The sequence below is a fragment of the Falco punctatus genome (genome assembly GCF_963210335.1).
Source record: "Falco punctatus genome assembly, contig: scaffold_103, whole genome shotgun sequence".
NCBI classification, from domain to species: Eukaryota; Metazoa; Chordata; class Aves; order Falconiformes; family Falconidae; genus Falco; species Falco punctatus.
Genome location: NW_027660142.1, coordinates 282,293 through 300,625, shown reverse-complemented (window position 1 = coordinate 300,625; position 18,333 = coordinate 282,293). Strand labels below are relative to the sequence as shown.

At 56.6% G+C, this 18,333-nt stretch overlaps 2 protein-coding genes across 2 annotated transcripts; both read left to right on the top strand.

Moving 5' to 3' along the window:
* Positions 1-1,290: 1,290 nt before the first annotated feature.
* LOC308057851 (fas-binding factor 1 homolog) lies at positions 1,291-4,802 on the top strand. Its single transcript, XM_080411874.1, has 7 exons — positions 1,291-1,308; positions 1,995-2,075; positions 2,416-2,443; positions 3,155-3,196; positions 3,520-3,610; positions 4,066-4,126; positions 4,658-4,802. Exons 2-7 carry the CDS (start codon positions 2,073-2,075, stop codon positions 4,718-4,720), a joined length of 288 nt encoding a protein of 95 aa, XP_080268000.1. The 5' UTR covers positions 1,291-1,308; positions 1,995-2,072; the 3' UTR covers positions 4,721-4,802.
* A 104-nt stretch (positions 4,803-4,906) lies between these two features.
* On the top strand, positions 4,907-17,878 carry LOC308057846 (fas-binding factor 1 homolog; the record flags this gene model as incomplete). The annotated part of the gene is made up of 24 exons (XM_080411868.1): positions 4,907-5,048; positions 5,585-5,665; positions 6,438-6,557; positions 7,415-7,568; positions 7,798-7,931; positions 8,374-8,476; positions 8,630-9,025; positions 9,679-9,756; positions 10,053-10,147; positions 10,860-10,918; positions 11,694-11,738; positions 11,830-11,964; positions 12,167-12,267; positions 12,687-12,893; positions 13,428-13,535; positions 13,843-13,982; positions 14,272-14,390; positions 14,520-14,642; positions 14,999-15,184; positions 15,947-16,123; positions 16,291-16,428; positions 16,530-16,662; positions 17,021-17,139; positions 17,695-17,878. 24 exons carry the CDS (start codon positions 4,907-4,909, stop codon positions 17,776-17,778), a joined length of 3,177 nt encoding a protein of 1,058 aa, XP_080267994.1. The 3' UTR covers positions 17,779-17,878.
* Between the last annotated feature and the right edge of the window lie 455 nt (positions 17,879-18,333).

Below are 18,333 nucleotides of genomic sequence, written 5' to 3'. Positions count from 1 at the left end.
TACCATTAACAGACTTACCGGAGTGGTAAGCTCGGGAAATGGGTTTGGGCCTTCATCTGGGCACGCAGTAGCCATTGTTGATCACGCGAATGGTCCGTGTATACCTTTGAACATGCGCATGCGCAATTTTAAAGCCCCACAGAATGTGCTGGAAAAATCTGGAAAGACCGCGCATGCGAAATCCCTATAGTCTAGCCATGATAGTGACACATGTTAAAAAAAAAAAAAAAAAAAGGGAATGTGTTAAGAAAAAGTTTTATTTTTAAGTTTTGGTTTTGTATGTTATTATTATATGTATTACCCAACTATGCCTATTGTAATTGTGACGTATTACCTTGTGAGTGTTACGATAAATGTTGGGATTGTGGAAAAAGGTTTACTTGCAGTGCCGAGAATGAAAGTAGCGTCTAATAAACAATAGGATAAAAAGAAAAAGGGGGGATTGTGAGAAACTATGGACTAGGGTATTGTTTATTAAGATTTATGTTAAGCTCAATAGGATAAAAAGAAAAAGGGGGGATTGTGAGGAACTATGGACTAGGGTATTGTTTATTAAGATTTATGTTAAGCTCAATGTAAAGTTTAGGCAACAAAATATATGAAAACGCTTATGCAAACAGCTACCAGACACTGCTTGTGAAAGATAAGATAACCGCCAGATGTCCAGGAACCGACAGAAACAAGACAGACAACCCCACATAAGGATATATGAGTGAAGGGTCAATACCTCCACTACTTCATGAACACGGGTAAAGATGTATAAAAAGGGACTGTTTGAACTGCTCAGGGCGGCAGTTGGTGGAGCGCAGACTCCCCTGCCGTCCAGCGCTGTTTTTGCTCATATTCTACTTGCTATAATTAATAAAATGTTAATTGGATTATGATCCGTTGTGGTCTCAATTTATAACAACGGGGGGGCTGCCGGGGTCTCCTGCGCCCAGCCTGCTGTGCTCCACAGGGGGCTGGGCGCTGGGTGCCCCATGGCGGGGCTGGGGGCTGTAATCCCCCGGTGCCTGGCCTGGGGCTGGCTTCTTGTGCTCCCGCTGGTGCCCGGGGGTCTCGAAAGGAGGGCTGGCGTTGCTCGTTGTTGGCGCCAATTAACAACAATTAAACACCAGGCCAGGGCGTTAAAGCCCCGCTTTGTGCCAGGGCACGTGCTGGGGGTGGCCGGGGGCACCGCAGCCGCTCTCAGCCCCTCGTGCGGGGGGTGCAGCGCTGGGGGCACCCCCAGCTCCGGGGGCCCGGCGGGGACTACACATCCCATCGTCCCGCGGTGGGGAGGGGCCGGGCCGTGCCGTGCCGTGCCGGGTGAGCCGCGGCCTTCCGGGGGCGGGTGTCCGGCGTGCTACCGGTGCGGGCTGGGGGGCTGCGGGCTCGGGGGGCTGGGGGTGAGGGGGCTGCGGGTTCGGGGGGCTGCGGGCTCGGCCCTGGGGGGCTGCGGGCTCGGGGTCTGGCGGGCGCTGGCGCGGGGCGCCGGGGTCAGGGGGCAGCGGGCGCCATGGCAACGGGATGCGCAGAGGCGGAGCCGGGGGGCGGTTGAGCGGTAAGTGGGGGGCTCCGCGCCTCCGGGCCGCGCACCCCTCGCCTCCAGCAGCGCTTTGCTTGTCCCAGGTCCCCGCGGGTGCCCCGGACCCAAGGGGGGGTGGGTGAGGGGGTTTCCCTCCCTCTGCCCCTGGCTGCTCCGCAGGCTCTGGGCTAAGCGGGACCCCCCGGGCTGTGCTGGGGTCGGGGGCGGCCGGAACCTTCACCCTCCCTGGTTCCCTTGGGGGGGTGTGATGTCCCCCCCGGGCTGCAGGAGCACGAAGCCGGTTTGGGGAGCGGGGGGGGGGTGTTTTTCAGACTCAAATGGAGCCTTGTTGAGAGGGGCTCGGGGGGTGGGCGCGGCGCGGAGCCAGCCTGGCAGGCTGCAGCCCCCCGAGCCGGAGAGGGACATCTCTGTGGGAGAGGTGCCTCCGGCCGTGGTGGCACATCGGGGAACCCTCCTCTCCCTTCAGGCAGGAGGTTGGTGTGGATGTGACCAGTGGTGCCGGGTCCCCCTGCAACGTGGAAGAAGAATCCGTAAACGGACGCTGATGGTGAGCGTGGCCCTGCGGTGCGGGGCTGAGGCGGGGCTGGGAAATCCGGATCTGATGCTCTGGCAGCTCTGCCTGGAGGCAGAAGTGGTCCCAAGGGCTGGAGGGTCCTGCCCAGCTGGCAGTCGGGAGGGGCTGTGCTCACCCGTGTCTCTGAAGTTGGAAATACCTTTGTAGTTCTGCATTTCACGTGTCATTTCCCAAACAGCACGGGCAGGAGGAGGGCCTCGCTGCTGTTTATGGGATGCTCTGGAGAAACCTGCCTCTGGCTTTAGTGTGTTTTGAGAAAGTCCAGGACAGACTTGCTTCATTTTCTAATGAGGGAATTTTTCTTTCTCCCCAGGCTACAAAACCCAAGAAAAGTTTAAGAGGTACGTACATATGCTGCAGGCTTTCCTTTTGCTGTCCGTAGGTGCTTCGATCTGCTGGGAATGCCTGGGGCAGGGGGCGGGGGGGGGACACACACTCTCAGGTGGCAGTCCTGGCTACTGAAATGTTTCATGATCCTTCTCTGAAAGCTGCAGATGGTTGAGTGCATCATCATGTCGTTCCTGAACCAGAAATTTTCACCTGCCTCTCACATCAAGCGGATTTGTTTATTGAGGTCCCACATTCCTTTCTTGTGGGCTTTCCCAAATTCAGGGGAGAATATAAGCATTTGTTTCAGTTCTTCCCATCACCTTATCCCTGTTTGGAGGGATACTGTTTGGAGGCCTCTTGCAGCCCCTGATACTGAAGCAGTGCTTTTGGGGTTGCCCAGGGACTCGAGATCCTGCGGGGTGAGAGCTCACAGGTTAAGTGCTGCTTGTGGCCAGTGACTAACTGAATACAAAGCAGCTGGTTCATTTGATAAAGATACCCCATTTCTGGCTAAGTGAAGCTAAATTTTTTATCCACAAAATACTGATCAGGTCCTGGCAGTTCTCTCTAGACTGACAAGGAAGGCCTGACACTGATGATGCTTAAGACCAAAACTTTATTCTAGCAGATTTCCAAAGAGCAAGCCATACTGAAACTGGGAGCTTTCCTATGCCTGCTTGGTGAGCTCACCTGCCTCAACAGCTTAATTTGTCTCATTTCAGGCTCCATCGATGATGTGCTTGGTGACCTCCTGGGCTATGATGGTAAAACGAACCTTCTTCTCAGCTGAAAGGGCAGCGTCCTTCTATTCTTACTCCCCTCCTGGGAGCAGGAGGTGCTGGTGCAACAGCCATTGATCTGCAAGGGGGCTCCAGCTGTGAGGAGGGGATGGAGCAGGGAGCAGGGCTTCTCGGAGTCAGAGGCCATTGAATAGGCTGGACATCAGCTTTTGGGGAGGCAAAGTGAAGTTCACCTCTGATTAAAAGCCTCTGTGGCCCCGGGGTAGACAGCAGATCCCCCTTTGGAGTGCCTAGGTCAGGAATATGCCCGTGTCCATCATCCTCATCTCTCCCTGTCTTGTTTCCAGATGAAACCTCTGTTAAATCTGCCAAAGCTTCCCAGCCGGCTGTGGGCAGCAGTAGGAGAGCCCAGGACACTGGCTTGCAGGCCAGAAAGAAGTGAGTGCCTTTCAGACACAGCCTCTCCTGTGAGAGATCTCACTTGAAGATCTCTTTGTCCTCCCCAAATCCTTCTGATCTGCCCCATCCTTGGCTTTTCCACCTCCCTCCCTGCCCCAACAGTGATTGCCTGGGAAGGCGAGTTATCTTCTGTGATGCCTTTGGGAACTGGGAGCCCAGAGCCCGAAGCTTTCCAGCAAGAGTTGGGTGTCCCCCAGCCTTGTACATCTTCTGTAAATCTGCTTTGTAACAGTTGCTTAAATAGAGCAGTCCCAGCACTGCCGTCCTTTATCCCAGTGCTATTTTAGCCTCATTTTCTGCGTTGTACGATGCGGCTGGTGTGGCAGCCCTGTGTGGTCTCCTTTGCCTCCCGCTGCCTGGCCTGGCTTGGCTGTCCCTGGACACACTGGCCGAGCTCACGTGTGGTGCTGCTAACCCCCGGGCTTGTGTCATAGGTCCATTTTAGAAGATGATTTCTTCGACAGACTCCCTGCGAAGGACATAAATTCTGCAGAGGTGAGTCCAAGGTTCAGGAAAGAGCCTGGGAGTCCCGAGGGCTGGGGCTGAGCCGGGCCAAGGTTGCGGCGGTATCACCCCAGCCAGGTCAGCAGTGGCGTGCCAGCGATGAGCTGTGATGTCTGGCTGAAGAGGTAACCCCTCTCCAGCATCCCAGTGGGGTGGGGAAGACAGGACAGGGCGGGGGTGGTGGTGGAAGAAGGGCTTCCTGGTGCCTTGGGTGAGATGGAGCAAAGCTGGGGGGCACGTGCTGCTGCAGCCCAGCCTTCCTGCGTGCACTTTGGGTAAAGTGTTGTAGGAAGGACCTTCACCCAGAGCAACGGCCTTGGGTTTTCCTGATGCTTCTCCTAGAGGCAGCAGGATCTCAGCAAAGGAATTGGGGCACAGGGGGTTTCCAGAGAGGAGGACACCAGGAGGAGTTGGGCATGTATTCTTCTATCTCATAAAACGGATATCAAGGGATATGGGGTAAGGGGTGAGGAGTTTCCAAAAATCTCTTCCCCTCTGATGTCTCCCCTCCCTGGCATGCAGGGATCCAGTGTCTCCGACACAGACCCACAAGCTGTGCTGCAGACCCTGAAGGCAAGTCCTTAAATCCCCTCCATCTCCATCCATCCCCTCCATCTCCATCCATCCCCTCCATCTCCATCCATCCCCTCCATCTCCATCCATCCCCTCCATCTCCGCCCCAGCGCGCTGCCATGGCCTCCAGCACCAGCCTCCGAAGGGAGAAGCAGCTCTCACCCTGCTCCCCATCCTTGTCCTCTTGCTTTCCAGGATATGGACGACATGGAAGCTGATCTCCTGGGAATCCCGAAACCCAGTTCTGGGCCAGGGAAGGCAACTGTGAAAGGTCCTGGGAAATGTGACTTCTTGGGAGGAGGAGTAAAAAACACAGGGAAGCTGGTAGCTCCTGAGGAAGGTAAAAAGGAGATTCTGCTATTCTTTTCACACCCTGATTGTAAACGAGCAGGGATATTTTCCTATCCTTATCTGGGATACGGAGCAAAAAGTGGATTTGTTCCCTAAAATGCTTTTCCTGGTTGCTTTTTGCAGGAGTGTTATTCTGGCCATGTGTTATCCCTTAGGAGATCCCTGGACGTCACTCACACCAGCAGCCGCTGCCACCTCCCACCAAACACCACTCGGCTGTTCCCTGGGGCGGTGCAAAGTGTTTCTGGTGGGGAGCCCCCTGCTCTGGGGGCAAGGAGAGCCAGAGGAGCTGCATTTCAGATCTGCCAGCCCCTAAAGTGCCCTGATCTTCCCCTGGCCCTTTTCTCCTCTGCTTGCAAGGAGACCCCTCCGGAGAGATGTGCACCTGGCAGGGCTGTGGGGGGGTCTGTCCATCACAGCGGGTGCTTTTAGGGGGCTGCCACCCAAAAAGCGACCCTTAGCTAGGGTGGGACTGGGGCATTTCTGCAGTACCTTGTCTCTGAGAGCCGTGGCCTCTCTTTCTAGGAGAGAAAGTGCCTGCGATGGAAAAGAAGGCGCTCTCATCCCCTGCCGCTCCCCGACACAACAAGAAATTTAACTTTGAAGGTGGGATCTCACTTCACGCGGCTGCGGGGGGGCGCTGGGGGCTCTGCCCGTGCTCTTTGCCTCCTCGGTTAGCTGGAGGCTTGACTGGTTAATAAGATACGGAGTCCTTCACCCCTATGATGCTAGTGCAAATGTAATCCTTCAGAGGTGACCAAAGGGAAAAAAACCTCTGCATTCGAGGCCCTCCCCAGGACAGGACTGGGGGGTGATTCCTGGGGGCATTTGCATTTTTATATGTGCTTTGGTTTTTAATGATTGTAACACTTGGGAGCCCCTGTGTCAGGGGGGGTTCTGTCCAGCTTCTGAACAGGGGAGTGGTTTCCTGGCACAGCTGAAATCTGGTTCTCAAAGCCTGTGCTTTAACAAAGATCAGGATCTGTTAAAATCTGTTAAAAAAAAAAAAAAAACAAAAAAAACCCTAATGGGCTTTAGGTGATTTAGGTGGCCTTTCTCCCCTTTTTCTTTGCCTAAGCTGTGTTCAGGCATTAAAGCACCCAAATTTTTGAGTTATTTTCTTCCGGGAGGATGAAAACGTGGAAAAACTGAACGGAAATCTAAGTCTTTGAGTGTTTGAAGTTCAGGGAGACTCAAGGGTATCCCAGGTCCCTGCAGGACCCGCGCTCATGGCTTTGGGCAGATACACTCTGCTGTCCCCACGTGCACGTTGGGGGAACAGTGGCTGGCGTAGTGCAGAGCTCTTCTTCTAAATAACGTTGCGTTTGTTTGTTTGTTTTGTTATTCTCTTTTCCTGTACCTGCTGGGTAATTCCCAGATTTAGATGATCCTTTGGCAGGACTTTTGTCTGATGAGGAGCAGGATGCTCCCAAGAAACCAGCTCCAACAGGTGCTAAAAGCAGCTCTGAGGAAAAACCAGAACAGAGCAAAGAGAAAGGTAAGTGGGGTTGCTCAGTGCATCCTCTTTGTATTACATAAATCAGCAGCATGGATTAGTCTGTGTGAGATCCAAAATGATTACATTGAAAGCCACCTAGTCCTACCTCTTATTAGCCAGTAACGTAATTTATAGAGCAGCTTGGTAACAGGGTTAATTGTGCCACAGCTCACCAAGTGCTTGATACTTGCAGTGCGCCGCAGATTATGGAGCTGAGCTTTCCTTTCCAGGAATGGAGGCTCTGATCTTACCTTTGACCTCATCCAGCCCGTTCTGCATGCATTGCCAAATGAGAACAAATTTTCTGGGTCAGGATTTGCGTGTCTGAGAGCAGCACCAGTCCGTGCCACACCACAACTGGGGCACCTCTGGGTGGGATCCAGCTGTGGCTGTGTTACAGGCACTTGTCCCTCTTGTTCCTGCAGCAGGGATGCTAATGGGTCTGAGGGTCCCCTAAAATCACCTTTCACCCTGATAAATCTACTCTGGATGCAAGTAGCAGCTGGTGGGTTAGGGCAAGGTCTAAGGTGTGTTGGTAGAGAGGGACTTTAGGCAAAAGGGGACAGGAATTATCTGACTGGAAACTTTCAAAGCTAAAGAAGCTCCTGGCGTTATCCAGAGCTGGAAACCCCAGTGTCAGTGGCACCCAGCAGTGTCCCAGCAGTGGATGCATGGCTGCAGACCAGGCAGTAGTGCATTGCCGCTGTGTTACTTGCTGTGAGATCTGTTCGCTGATCTTAAAAATTACTTTTTAAATGGTCCTGAGAGATAAGAGCAGGCAGGGATGCTTTAATCTCCTGTTTAAAAAAAAAAAAAAGCCCTGATCAAACCTTTACCATGTGTGATCCCATCCACAGAGCCACCTCCACCCCAGATGCCCCTGCACACCGTGGCCCCGGTCCAGAGGAGGGCTGAGCTCACTTTTGAAGATACTGATGACGACCTGATGCATGCGCTGGGACTTGGCAGTGGCTCAAAAGGAGCTGAGAAGCAGGGAAAGAAGGCAGAAAAGTAAGGGCAATGAAGAGGCAGTGAGAGTAAAGCAGGGGATGGCTTGTGCGTTGGGATGGTGCCAGCATGCTGTGGGGGGGGGGATGCTGGAGCTTCTGCCTGTGGGTCCCAGAAAGGGGCAAGAGCAGCCTCGTTTCACAGAGAAGAGCCAGAGCACCCTGGCAAGGCTGTGTGACAAGAAACAGCCCTGCCTCCCAGGGAAACCTATCTGCCACTGTGTCACCAACAGAGAGGTGCTCCGGCCAGCCCGCTCCAGGCTGGATGAGTTGCTGGGACGAAATTCCGTGGCCAAAATCCTGGAACAGCCAGGCACAGGAGAGCGCAGAGAGTTCAAACTGGATAAGAAGTACCAAAAGCAGCCAGGTGAGCATGGCCAGGGATGCTGGGAAGGTCTGCAGAGGTGATGGCGTTGGCTTGGGAGGGCGAGATTGATTTCTAATGTCCTTGAAGGGGAAATACCCTTTCTGTAGTGGTCAGCAGGGTGGCTAATGGGCTCCCAGTCAGCTCTGGGGCAAAGGTGACTGATGCAAAAGTGTTGTACCCTGCCTTCGAGGCAGCCTGGGGGCATTTGCACAGCAGCTGTAACTCAGTTGCCTTTGGACATGGACTGATTCTCAGCAAAGCAACTTTTCCCAGCCACGTGGAGGAGACACGTTGCTTGCAGGTTTCCAGGGAAGATGTTTCCAGCTGTGTCTTCCCAGAGGCAGCAATCGCAGTGGGAATTGCAGGGGAGGAGGAGGAGGGCTGGTGTCTTTGCAAACAGCCGCTCCTCTAGGCGCTGACTCAAAGCTGCTTGTCTGAACAGAGAAGGAAGACGGCTGGGACAAGGAGGATTTTGTCTTTGGAGCGTACCAGCCGACAGTGGCCTCCATGCCCAAGGGCCAGCCGGCGAGGAGGCAGCCTGTGAGGTATTGTGCTCTGCGTGTGGAGCTCCAGCCAGCAGCCACGCTGCCCCCGCGGCAGAGCGGGCAGGGTCCCCAGGCAGGGTCCCCGGGCAGGGTCCCCGGGCAGGGTCCCCGGAGTCCTCTCACAGGCACGTATGTGACTGCTTCTCCTTGCAGCAGGTTTCCAGCCGAGAACAGCAGCGAACCAAAACCAGAACCCCGCTCCAAATCTCCTCCTTCAGCCAGGCACAGCCCTGTGCGGAGCAGCCGGACTCGAGGTGACTGGCTGGGCTTGAAAGATGAGGATTTTATGGATGCGAAGCCAACATCTGCAGCAAAAGCCAATCCTGCAGTGAGCTACCCCAGCCCTGGCACAGCCCAGCAGCCCGGCCCCACCAGCCAGCTCCCGGCTGCAGAGGCAGCGCTGGCTAAACCTGACCCGCTGGAGGAAGACAACTGGCTGAGCGCTGCCTTGTCTCGCAAGAAAGCCCAAGCACAGGCGAAGGCTCAGGAGCAAAGTGCCAAGCCCTTGGAGTCCCCAGAAGGAGGGCTGGATCCCCACGCTCCTGTCAGGTAAAAGCACAGCTGGTGGCCACAGGGCTCCCATCATGCAGCTGCTCCAACAGGACGTCTCAGAAATCCTCTGCTCGGATTTAAGAAATCCATTTTAAGTGCTCTCTTGCCTCGGGTTGGGTTAATAACGCAGAGGTTTCTCCCACTGGTGCAGCCTGCAGGGCCATCGCACCTCTGGGCTCTCCTTCTAGTCATGGCTGAGATTGCACGTGCTGCCCCAGGTCCTGTGGGATTGTCCTGGATCAGCATACCCCCACGAGCTCCACGCATGCTCCTCATTCCTGCCTTCTTTCCCCTTCGTTCCTCCTAGTTCCAGGAAAACCACCTCCTCCAGCTGAGTTGGCACAGACAGGTTCAGGCTTGTGCCATTGGGATGGGACTCAGAAGTGAATTGCAGAGAAGCAGCCGCGTGTGTCGTGGGCAGGGGCATGTTGCCCAGGGGAAGGGGGTGGATGCAGCAAGGAGGAACTGGTGTTCCTCCAGAGATGGAGGTTCTGAGGTGTCTTTGCTCCCTCTGAAGCCAACAGGTTGAATCCTGCCGCAGCTGAGTGGGATAGGTTTTCACCTGCAAGGCAGGAACTGGTGTTGAGGGAAAGGATCTTGTCTTTCCTTGCCTCCTGGGCTCTCCCCCATGGGATGTTTTTTGCTTGCAGCCAGCCAGCCAGCCCCACAGGAGCACCGCAGCAGGCAGCTGTCCCGCAGGACCAGGCAGCGAGTGCAGATGGCTCCAGGTGAGGCCTCCTTCACCTTTCAGACACCTCCACAAGGGAGAATTCCTGTGGGAAGCGGCTGCATGTGTAGGTGGGGGAGCGGGGAGGGCTGGTAGCCAGCCGTGACCACTTTGGTCTGGGACCTGTGTAACCGGGAAGGAAGGCAGCGCTGAAGGATCGTCGGGCCCTTGCCTGTTCGATCGCAGTGCGACAGCCAAGCTTTAAACTTGCAAAAATGCCAAGCGGGATAATGTCTGCGTGCCTCTCCCTGCGCTGTGACACTGCTGTGCGTCACTTGTGTCTCTGTGCCCACGCAGGCAGCCGGTCCCCTGGCTCAGCACCACGAAACAAGCCTCGGTTCAACCATCGGATCCTGCGAAGGGGCATCCCTCCAGAAATGCCGGTGCCTTGGGTGCGTTTCCTGTGGTTGTACGGTTCGGGCAGCAGAGATTTGTACAGTTTGGTATGCGGAGAAGGGTCTCCCTGCCCTGAAAAAAACCCAAAACCAACCCCCCAAAAAAAGGCAGGAACCACAGCACTTCCCTTGGCCACATGAATGCTGCCCAGGCTTTGACCAGCCATTGTCGGAGCAGGTTGCTGAGCTGCAGGATCCCACCATCCCCATGTCAGCTGGTGTGCTGGGGCACACTGAGCTCCGCAGTGCTGCCTTTGGGGTTTCGGAAGGCTGTGAGGGACTCGCTTTGCCGGAGCAATGGGTGTGCATAAGTTCACGCTGCCCCATCTGTCTTCCCTTTGCTGCCCCCACACTTGTCCCACCAGTGCTATGTGCTGGAAAGACCCCCTTCTGCTCTGGGCTGTGGCTGTGCGCCGGTTCAGAGGCCGCTGAAAGTGGCTTAGGGGACCCAGTCTCCTCCCTAGGTGATGGAGATGGAGGAGGAGCTGTGCTTTGTCCCTTGATTTACTCTGCAGAGCAGAGTCCCACCGTTGTGTGTGGAGTGGGGATGCAGACACGGACAAGCCTGTCTGACCCTCTGCCCTCATTGCCAGCTCCCAGAGCGGAGCGCGACCCTCATCGCTGTGCCCAGGAGACCCAGGCCCTCATCCTGCTGGGAGGGGATGGTTCCCATTGCTATATTCAAATCATGGACTTGTCCAATTTTCAGCCTCTACAGGCTCATTCCCAGGAAAGCAGGAGGCACCAGGCCCTGCCCCGCTCACTCAGGTAGGTGTGCTGGGTCCGTGCCCCGAGCGGTGCAGGATCAGGGCAGCGATCGCGAGCCCTCCGCTGCCGACTCGCCGCCATCCCGCTCTGTCCATGCTCCCTCGGCCTGAGGAAGGATGTGCCCCACTTTGCATCTCTGGGAAGCCGTGTCCATGGAGGCAAAGAGTTTGGAGCTCCCCGAGGTGCCACAAGTTGCGTTTATCAGGCCAAAGCATGGGTGCTATGGATGCTTTGTAAATCATGTGTGTTTATAGCCCTGCATGGCCTGAGCAGCATTTACACAGTTCCCCAGGCATATATACATATTATATTAACTAGACAACAGAGGCTCCAGGTGATAAAGGACTTTTTCTTCAGTTGATTTTCCCCAGTATAGTGTTGAAGATGCTCTGAGATTATTTCTAGACAACTGAAGGAGAATTGAAGCCTTTCACAGAGAAGGCAGCTCTTGCTTGGTCTTTGAAGCCTCTCCTTCTCATCCAGCTGGGCTCCTCGCCCTGCCCTGGTGGTGGGACACATGTTGTCTCCCAGAGGGCTTGTGGTCTCAGCCTTGATTCTGCCCCCAGAGAAGGAAGAGCGCAGCATGCTTGTGTCTGGGGTGGGGGCTGCCGAGTGTCACCTGGGGAGAAGGGACCCACGCCAGCACGGGGATTGGGCTGGGGAGGGGGTGGGGGTGGTACTGCAGTAGGCTGGAGATGGATCGCTGTTTCCAGGCTAGGAGGAGATGTTCTCCCCAGGGCTTTACCTCCCTGAGAGCATCCCTGTGTCTCCGCAGGTTCCTGCACCCAGGGCACATGTCCAGGCTGCCCCGCAGCTGCAGGTAAGGCAGGTGCCTTCTTTTGGAGGCTGATGGCCGCACCACAAAGCCACTGATCCTGAAGGGCCTCGATCTTCTCTCTCCATCCTTGTAGGCAGAGTTCTCAGCCCCGGGCTTGCAGCATGAGACGAGGCAGGGGGCTCCTGCAGCCCAGCTCCATGAGGATGCATCAGGCTGCCAGGCAGCGCTGCTGAGCGCCCAGGCCCGTGTGGCAGAGCTGGAGAGCCAGGTGAGCCCCATTGCCTGCTGAATGGGGGACCACGGGTGACCCAGAGGGAGGAGAAGGAGCCATATCCTGTCCCAATAGCATCAGGGTGACAGGGGAGAGAGGTGAAACCTCCCTGTCCAGAGACGCCTATGGCCACCAAGTGCTGCTGTGGGAGTTCTGTCCCCAGGGCAGCACAAGGACTTTCTCTCCGGGTGCCTGGCAGGTCCGAATGCTGGAGCTGGAGCAGACACAGCACAAACTGTTGCTGGAAAATCTCCAGCAGCGGCACCAGGAGGAACTGAATCTCCTTGAGAGCACCCACAGGTACCAGCCTCTCACCTGTGCTTCCCTCCTCGCCTACAGCTCTGTCTCTCCTGGGGTGGGAGTGCTGGGATGCTTCCCAAATCCGCCCCTGGGGCAGGTGGGCGCAGAGCCATGTCGATGTGGATGTGGTGGGGGCAGAGAGCAGCCCCACAGGTGAGCCAACATGGGAGTCCACTCTCACCACCACTGTCCCTTGGGTGACAAGGAGGAGGGGCTGGTCCCATTGCCAGCGCACCCCCAACCAGGCAGCACAGTGGGCAGTAGCAGGAGGGTTCAAGGCTCAGGTCTGCGTGTTTCGCCATGCACACAGCAACACTGATCTGCTCGCAGACCCCTGTGTGCGCTCTGCGGGGGCGGGGGGAGTGCTGGGTATTGCTGTGGAAGCAACACTTCTTCCTGGCTGTGACCTCTCGGGGCAGGAACCAGGTGAAGGTGGTGGAGGACACCTACGGGCAGCGGGAGGAGAGGCTGCGGCTGGAGAAGGAGCAGCTGATGGCTCAGCTTCTGCTGCAGAGCCAGGATGCGGAGCGGGCACGGGCAGAGCTGCTGGCGCAGCACCAGCAGCGCCTGGCCACGCTGGAGCAGCAGAACAAGCTGGAGATGGAGCGTCTGCAAGAGCTGCAGAGGTGAGAGTGGCACGAGTGGCACACACGTGTGGCTGGTACCCACAGTCTCAGCGAAGGAACCAGGGAGTGGTTTGGGGACATGGTGAAAGGAGAAACCAGACTCCAGAAGCACTGGGTTGTGGGCAGCTTGGTGCCTTTTGGAACGGGGATTTGCTTTGTAGGTGGACACAGGGAGATCTGACTGGAGACGTGGTTTCAGAGTGAATGCATTGTATTTTGAAAGATGCTGAACCCAATGTTTTATCTTCCCCCAAATCTCTTTTATTCAGGTCAGTGAGTTCAGTGAGTCACTGATGTCCACATAGTTTGGGTCAATGACAAATCAGTTTTTGGTAGAGGAGCTCATAACCCCAAAATTGGGCCCATCCCAAATGTGGATGCCTGTCGGTGGAATGCCCCAGGACAGACCCCCATGCCAGCTCAGCTCCTGGCACCTGATTCTCAGCCCCACAACCAAGCCTCTCCCACAATGCCTATCATGGGGAGCACTGGTTTGTGCCAGCCTGTGGCAGGCTCCTTCCCCGTGTCCCGCAGGGTGTCTGTCCAGGAGATGCGCAAAGACCACGAAGAGCAGCTCCAGCGGCTGAAGCGGCTGAAAGACCAGGAGATCGATGCAGTGACCAGCGCCACATCGTACACCAGGTACTGACAGTTGTGTTCCCACATTGGTCCCTGGCCACAGCATTCCCTGTCCTACACGAACCAGGCTTGGACCATGGCAACAGGGGCCATCCCCTCTCCCACCCACTGCCTGCGGGGATGCTGAGCTGTGTAATACCCGTCAGTGCCCCCCGGAAGCAGGAGCTGCATCTTCCTAGTGCTCTGCTGTGACCCAGAGAGGTTCAGGGCAGGGCTGCCCGGCCTTTGGGCCACCAAATATCCCCCTCTCCATTGCGGTGAGATGAAGTGTGTCCCACAGGGGTGACCCTCCCCTCACTTCTCTCTGCAGGTCTCTGAATGGCATCATCGAGCGGATGGAGAAGTTCTCCAGCAACTTGCATGACCTCTCGCGAAAGGTGGAGGCCACACACCACACCACCTCCCAGGAGCTGGCCATGGGGGTACGGCAGCGGGACGAGCAGCTCAAGGGTATGTCTGCTGTTCCTCTGTGCCGGAACGGCTGCGGGGTCTCCACCGGAGCTGGGGGTACCCAGAAAACAAGGAGAAGTTGCTCTGAGTCAGCCAGAGGCTGGGAGCTGAGGCTGGCAAAGCCTTGCCTGCCTTGGTCACTGGACATCTCGGGGTCTTCCCTTTACAAAGCAGTGTCCTGGGGATGTGCCAGGGGTGATGAGCACAAACACACACAGTTTTTCTGTGAACATGGTGTGGATAGAAGGGAAGAACTTCCCGCCTCATGCTGCTCGTGCCTCTCCCCAAGTGCTCCAGGACAGGCTATCGCAGCAGCAGAGGGACATGGAGGAGGAGCGGAGCCGACTCCAGGAGGTGATCGCTAAAATGGAGGCCAGGCTGAGTGAGCAGACTCGGCTGCTGGAGCAGGTGAGCCCACACTGTGTCCTCTGCCCGGGTCGGCCCTCCTGTCTGGGTATGGGGTATGTGTCTCACCAACTGGAGGTTCCTGGCCTGGAGGTTGTGAATAGCATCTGTCACCTCTGTGTCTGAACGCAGGAGCGATGGAGGGCAACGGCAGAGCAATCCAAAGTGGGATTACTGCAGCACTCACTGGAGGAGCAGCGGCGAGTCATGACCCAGCAGCTGTCCATGGAGCGAGCAGAGCTGGAGAGGGCGAAGGTGAGGTGGGGCAGACATCTCCAGGGCTGCACTGCATTGTGTGGTGGAGGCAAGAGCTGGGTGCTGGGCTGCAGCATCCTTCTGCAGCTCTCTGCCTCCTCAGCCTCACACAGGGGGAATCGCAGTCAGGCCAGCCCTCTGGCTCACGGATGCAGGAGGCCGCGGTGTGTGCGCATGGCACGTGCTGGTTCTTGAGGAACACGGGACCAGAGCTCACGGTGACAGGGTTCACACCAGGCACCGTGGGCTTGAACCAGCCCCTAGATGTTGCACGGCAGAGATGGGTTAAAGGAGAAAAATCCTGTGGCGAATGGGACTTAGTGCTTCTTCTCTCCCTCTCTGGCAACGCTCCCCAGAGTGCTCTGCTGGAAGAGCAGAAGTCCGTGATGCAGAAGTGCTCGCAGGAGCAACGGAAGCTGGCAGCCGAGTGGGCTGAACTTCACACCCAGCAGCAGCTGAGGAAGGAGCAGATGGAGCGCAACATGGACCGAGCCCTGAAGATGGACTCACAGAGAGAGGGCACCATCATGAGCCTGGCCAAGGTACCACAGTAGAGCCCCTCTCCATGGCCTCCAGCACCACCTGGCAGCTCACGGATGGGTCCTGCCCACCGGGGAGATGTTCAGCCCTGCCTTCAGGTGTTTAAAACAAGTTTTAAGAGACATCACTGCGGTGGTGAGAATCGGGCTGTTCCAGGAGCAGCCTCCACCAGCCTGTTTTAGATGTTGACTGAAGCATCAGTCACCTCTGTCTCTCCCCTTTGCCTGTGAGGAGTTTGGGCAGCCAGACCAGGCACAGCCGCCTCCATTGTAAGTCTGGTGAGAGGAAACCCCCATGGTGGGTTAAACAGAACCTCGCCATGCCATGGGGACATGTTTGGCGCCAGTTCTCCCCCCTGGAGCTGTCCAGAGGAGATATGTGGCACAGACTGTGGCAGGGCTGCATTTCTGAGGGCTACCAGGGTGGAAAATAACCATTCAGGCTGGGTGTTTCCACTGCTGACAAACTGCCAAGCCTTGAGCATGTTTTAGAGTGTGTAGCGTGGGTGAGGGGCTCCGTCCTTTCTGGGGAAGGTGTGTGTGTGTGTGTGTGTGTGCCTGTACAATCCCAGCTCTGCCAACCCTGGTGCCCAAGGGTGGGTGGATGAGAGCATTGGTTGGGTACCTGGTGGTGTTGCTCTGCACCCCAAACTGGCAAACACAAGAAGGAAAACAGGGGCAGATCTCTCCCATCACTTGGGGGGACATGAGATAGTGTCCAGGATAGGGCAGGTAGTGCATTGATTTTCCCCATGCCCATCCTAGGAGCAGGCAGAGCTGAAGATCTGGAGCCATGAGCTGAAAACCAGGGAGGAGCAGCTGGTGAGGGACAGGGAGCTGCTGGACAAGTCCTGGCAGGAGCTGAGGCTGGAGAAGGAGAAGGTGGACAGGGCCACACTGCGCATCCAGCAGCGGGAGGAGCAGATTAAAAGCACGACCAAGGTAAGTGAAGCATCTGCGCTGCAATTCACAGCTGGGGTTTCACATCCCTCCTTGAGTGCTGAATCCCAGCGCTGTCCTGGGAGGGGAACAGGGGGTGCACAAAGGAGCCCTGCCCCAGGGCAGCGAGGGTCCCTGTCCCCAGCCTCCTCAGCTGCTCTGCCTTGCAGCTCTCATCCCAGAAGTACAAGGAAGGGGAGCAAGCCCTGCAAGAGGCGTGCAGGATAGAGTCCGAGCACCAGAGGAGGCTGCAGGTCATGGAGCAGCAGCTGGAGCAGCTGAAGCAGCAGGAACAGCGTCTTCACGAGGCAAATACTCCCCTGCCTTTCCTTCTTGGCCTGGGGCCGCTGTGCCAAGGGCCTGAACCTTTGCCAACAGTTTCTCTCTCTTTCTCCCGGGGATGGGGCAGGAGCGGCTGAGCATGGCTCGCCAGAGGAGACAGCTCGAACAGATACGTGAGGAACTGCCCACCAACTCTGCGATGCTGCTGAACACAAACCAGGGCCTCAGTGCCCCTAGGAGAGGCCTCTCCAGCACACCGTGTAAGGCTTCCTGCACGCTGCTGGGGGAGGGGGGGACGGGACATGCTGGGGGCCAGTTGCACTTGTATTCCACTTCTCAGGAGGCTTGGGATGTTCCTGGGGGCTCATCACACACTCAGATGTGAGTTGGCCTCCTCACATCCTCTGAAGGAGCTCAGCAGAGACCTCTGAGCCAGGGCAGTGCCAGGAGGGGGCAGAGGGGGCAGGAAGGGAGAGGCAGGTGGATTAAAGGCCGTTTGCAGTGGGAGGTTGGGGAGGACCCTGCTGCAGGGACATGCAGGCAGCAAAAAAAGGGACACTTGTCCGTCTGCTGTTCCTCTAACGGCAGCGGTACCACACGGTTGGGCTCTTGTTCCAGGTTTTCCACTTCCCACCAGCGCGCTCCCTTGGCATAGCCCAGGGGGTAGCAGGGACACTGGGGCTGGCCCCACCGAGCTCTACGCCACATTGTTGCTGCTGAAGCACAGGGCCCAGCAGGTGAGGTGGTGGGAAACCAGGGCTGGAAAGGGCTTCAGACCAGCTGGGTGGGAGCAGGGCTGGGTGAAGCCTGGGTTGAGCCTGACGGCCACAGGGTGGGTGTGAGATCGTTGCTGGGCTGGGTGGGCTCGCAGAAGCCGTGGGCACCTAGAAGAGTGATACCAGCAGCAAGGGTTGGTGTGTCCTCACGGCTTGTTTCAGGCTGGTTGATAACATCCTTGGCTTGATGGCGTTGCCCCATCCCTGGGTGGCAGAAGCCAGCTCTGCTGGGCTCTGGCTTCATGATGTCCCCATCCTCAGCCCCCTCCTTCCCTGCTGGGTCCTTCCCCAGGCAGGGATGCTCTTTGAGCCTTCCTCTGTGGGCCTCACTCGGTGTGAGGTTATGGGCTCTGTGGGGAGCCCATACACCCCGGGGGCTACCACAGATGGGTACCTGCCCGCTGCTCGCCGCACGGAGGAGGGTTTGGGATACTCCCATCACTCGTGAGCAGCACCCTGGCCTGTGACCCCATTTCTGTGGCACTCTGATATCCGTGCCATCTATCCCTCTCTTAGGACCATGATTTCTTAGAGAAGGAGCAGTTCTTCCTGGACACCCTGAAGAAAGCAACCTACAACACTTCATCTCTGTCAGGCTGAGGAGGTGGCATCCCCACGCACCCCAAGGGATGGCTGTGCCTGTCCCCGCAGGAGGCTGCTGTGGAGGAAAACAAACAATAAATAATCCCAGTTCTCTGCTGAGGAAGTGTCCTCTTTAAAAGCAACCTCGGAGTGTTCAGAGCGTGAAATCCATCCCTGGGCTGGGAAGTCTGGCCTCCATCCCTCAGGGCCAGTGTCCCTGGCCACCTGGCAGGCACTGCTGGGAGGCAGTGGCCACCGTGGGTGTGAGAAACTATGGACTAGGGTATTGTTTATTAAGATTTATGTTAAGCTCAATGTAAAGTTTAGGCAACAAAATATATGAAAACACTTATGCAAACAGCTACCAGACACTGCTTGTGAAAGATAAGATAACCGCCAGATGTCCAGGAACCGACAGAAACAAGACAGACAACCCCACATAAGGATATATGGGTGAAGGGTCAATACCTCCACTACTTCATGAACACGGGTAAAGATGTATAAAAAGGGACTGTTTGAACTGCTCAGGGCGGCAGTTGGTGGAGCGCAGACTCCCCTGCCGTCCAGCGCTGT

Excerpts from the sequence above, each read along its gene's own strand:
- LOC308057851 (XM_080411874.1), top strand. Across the intron at positions 3,611-4,065 it reads GGCTTGCAGGCCAGAAAGAA|GTCCATTTTAGAAGATGATT; the intron begins GTGAGTGCCTTT and ends CTTGTGTCATAG. Across the intron at positions 4,127-4,657 it reads AGGACATAAATTCTGCAGAG|GGATCCAGTGTCTCCGACAC; the intron begins GTGAGTCCAAGG and ends CCTGGCATGCAG.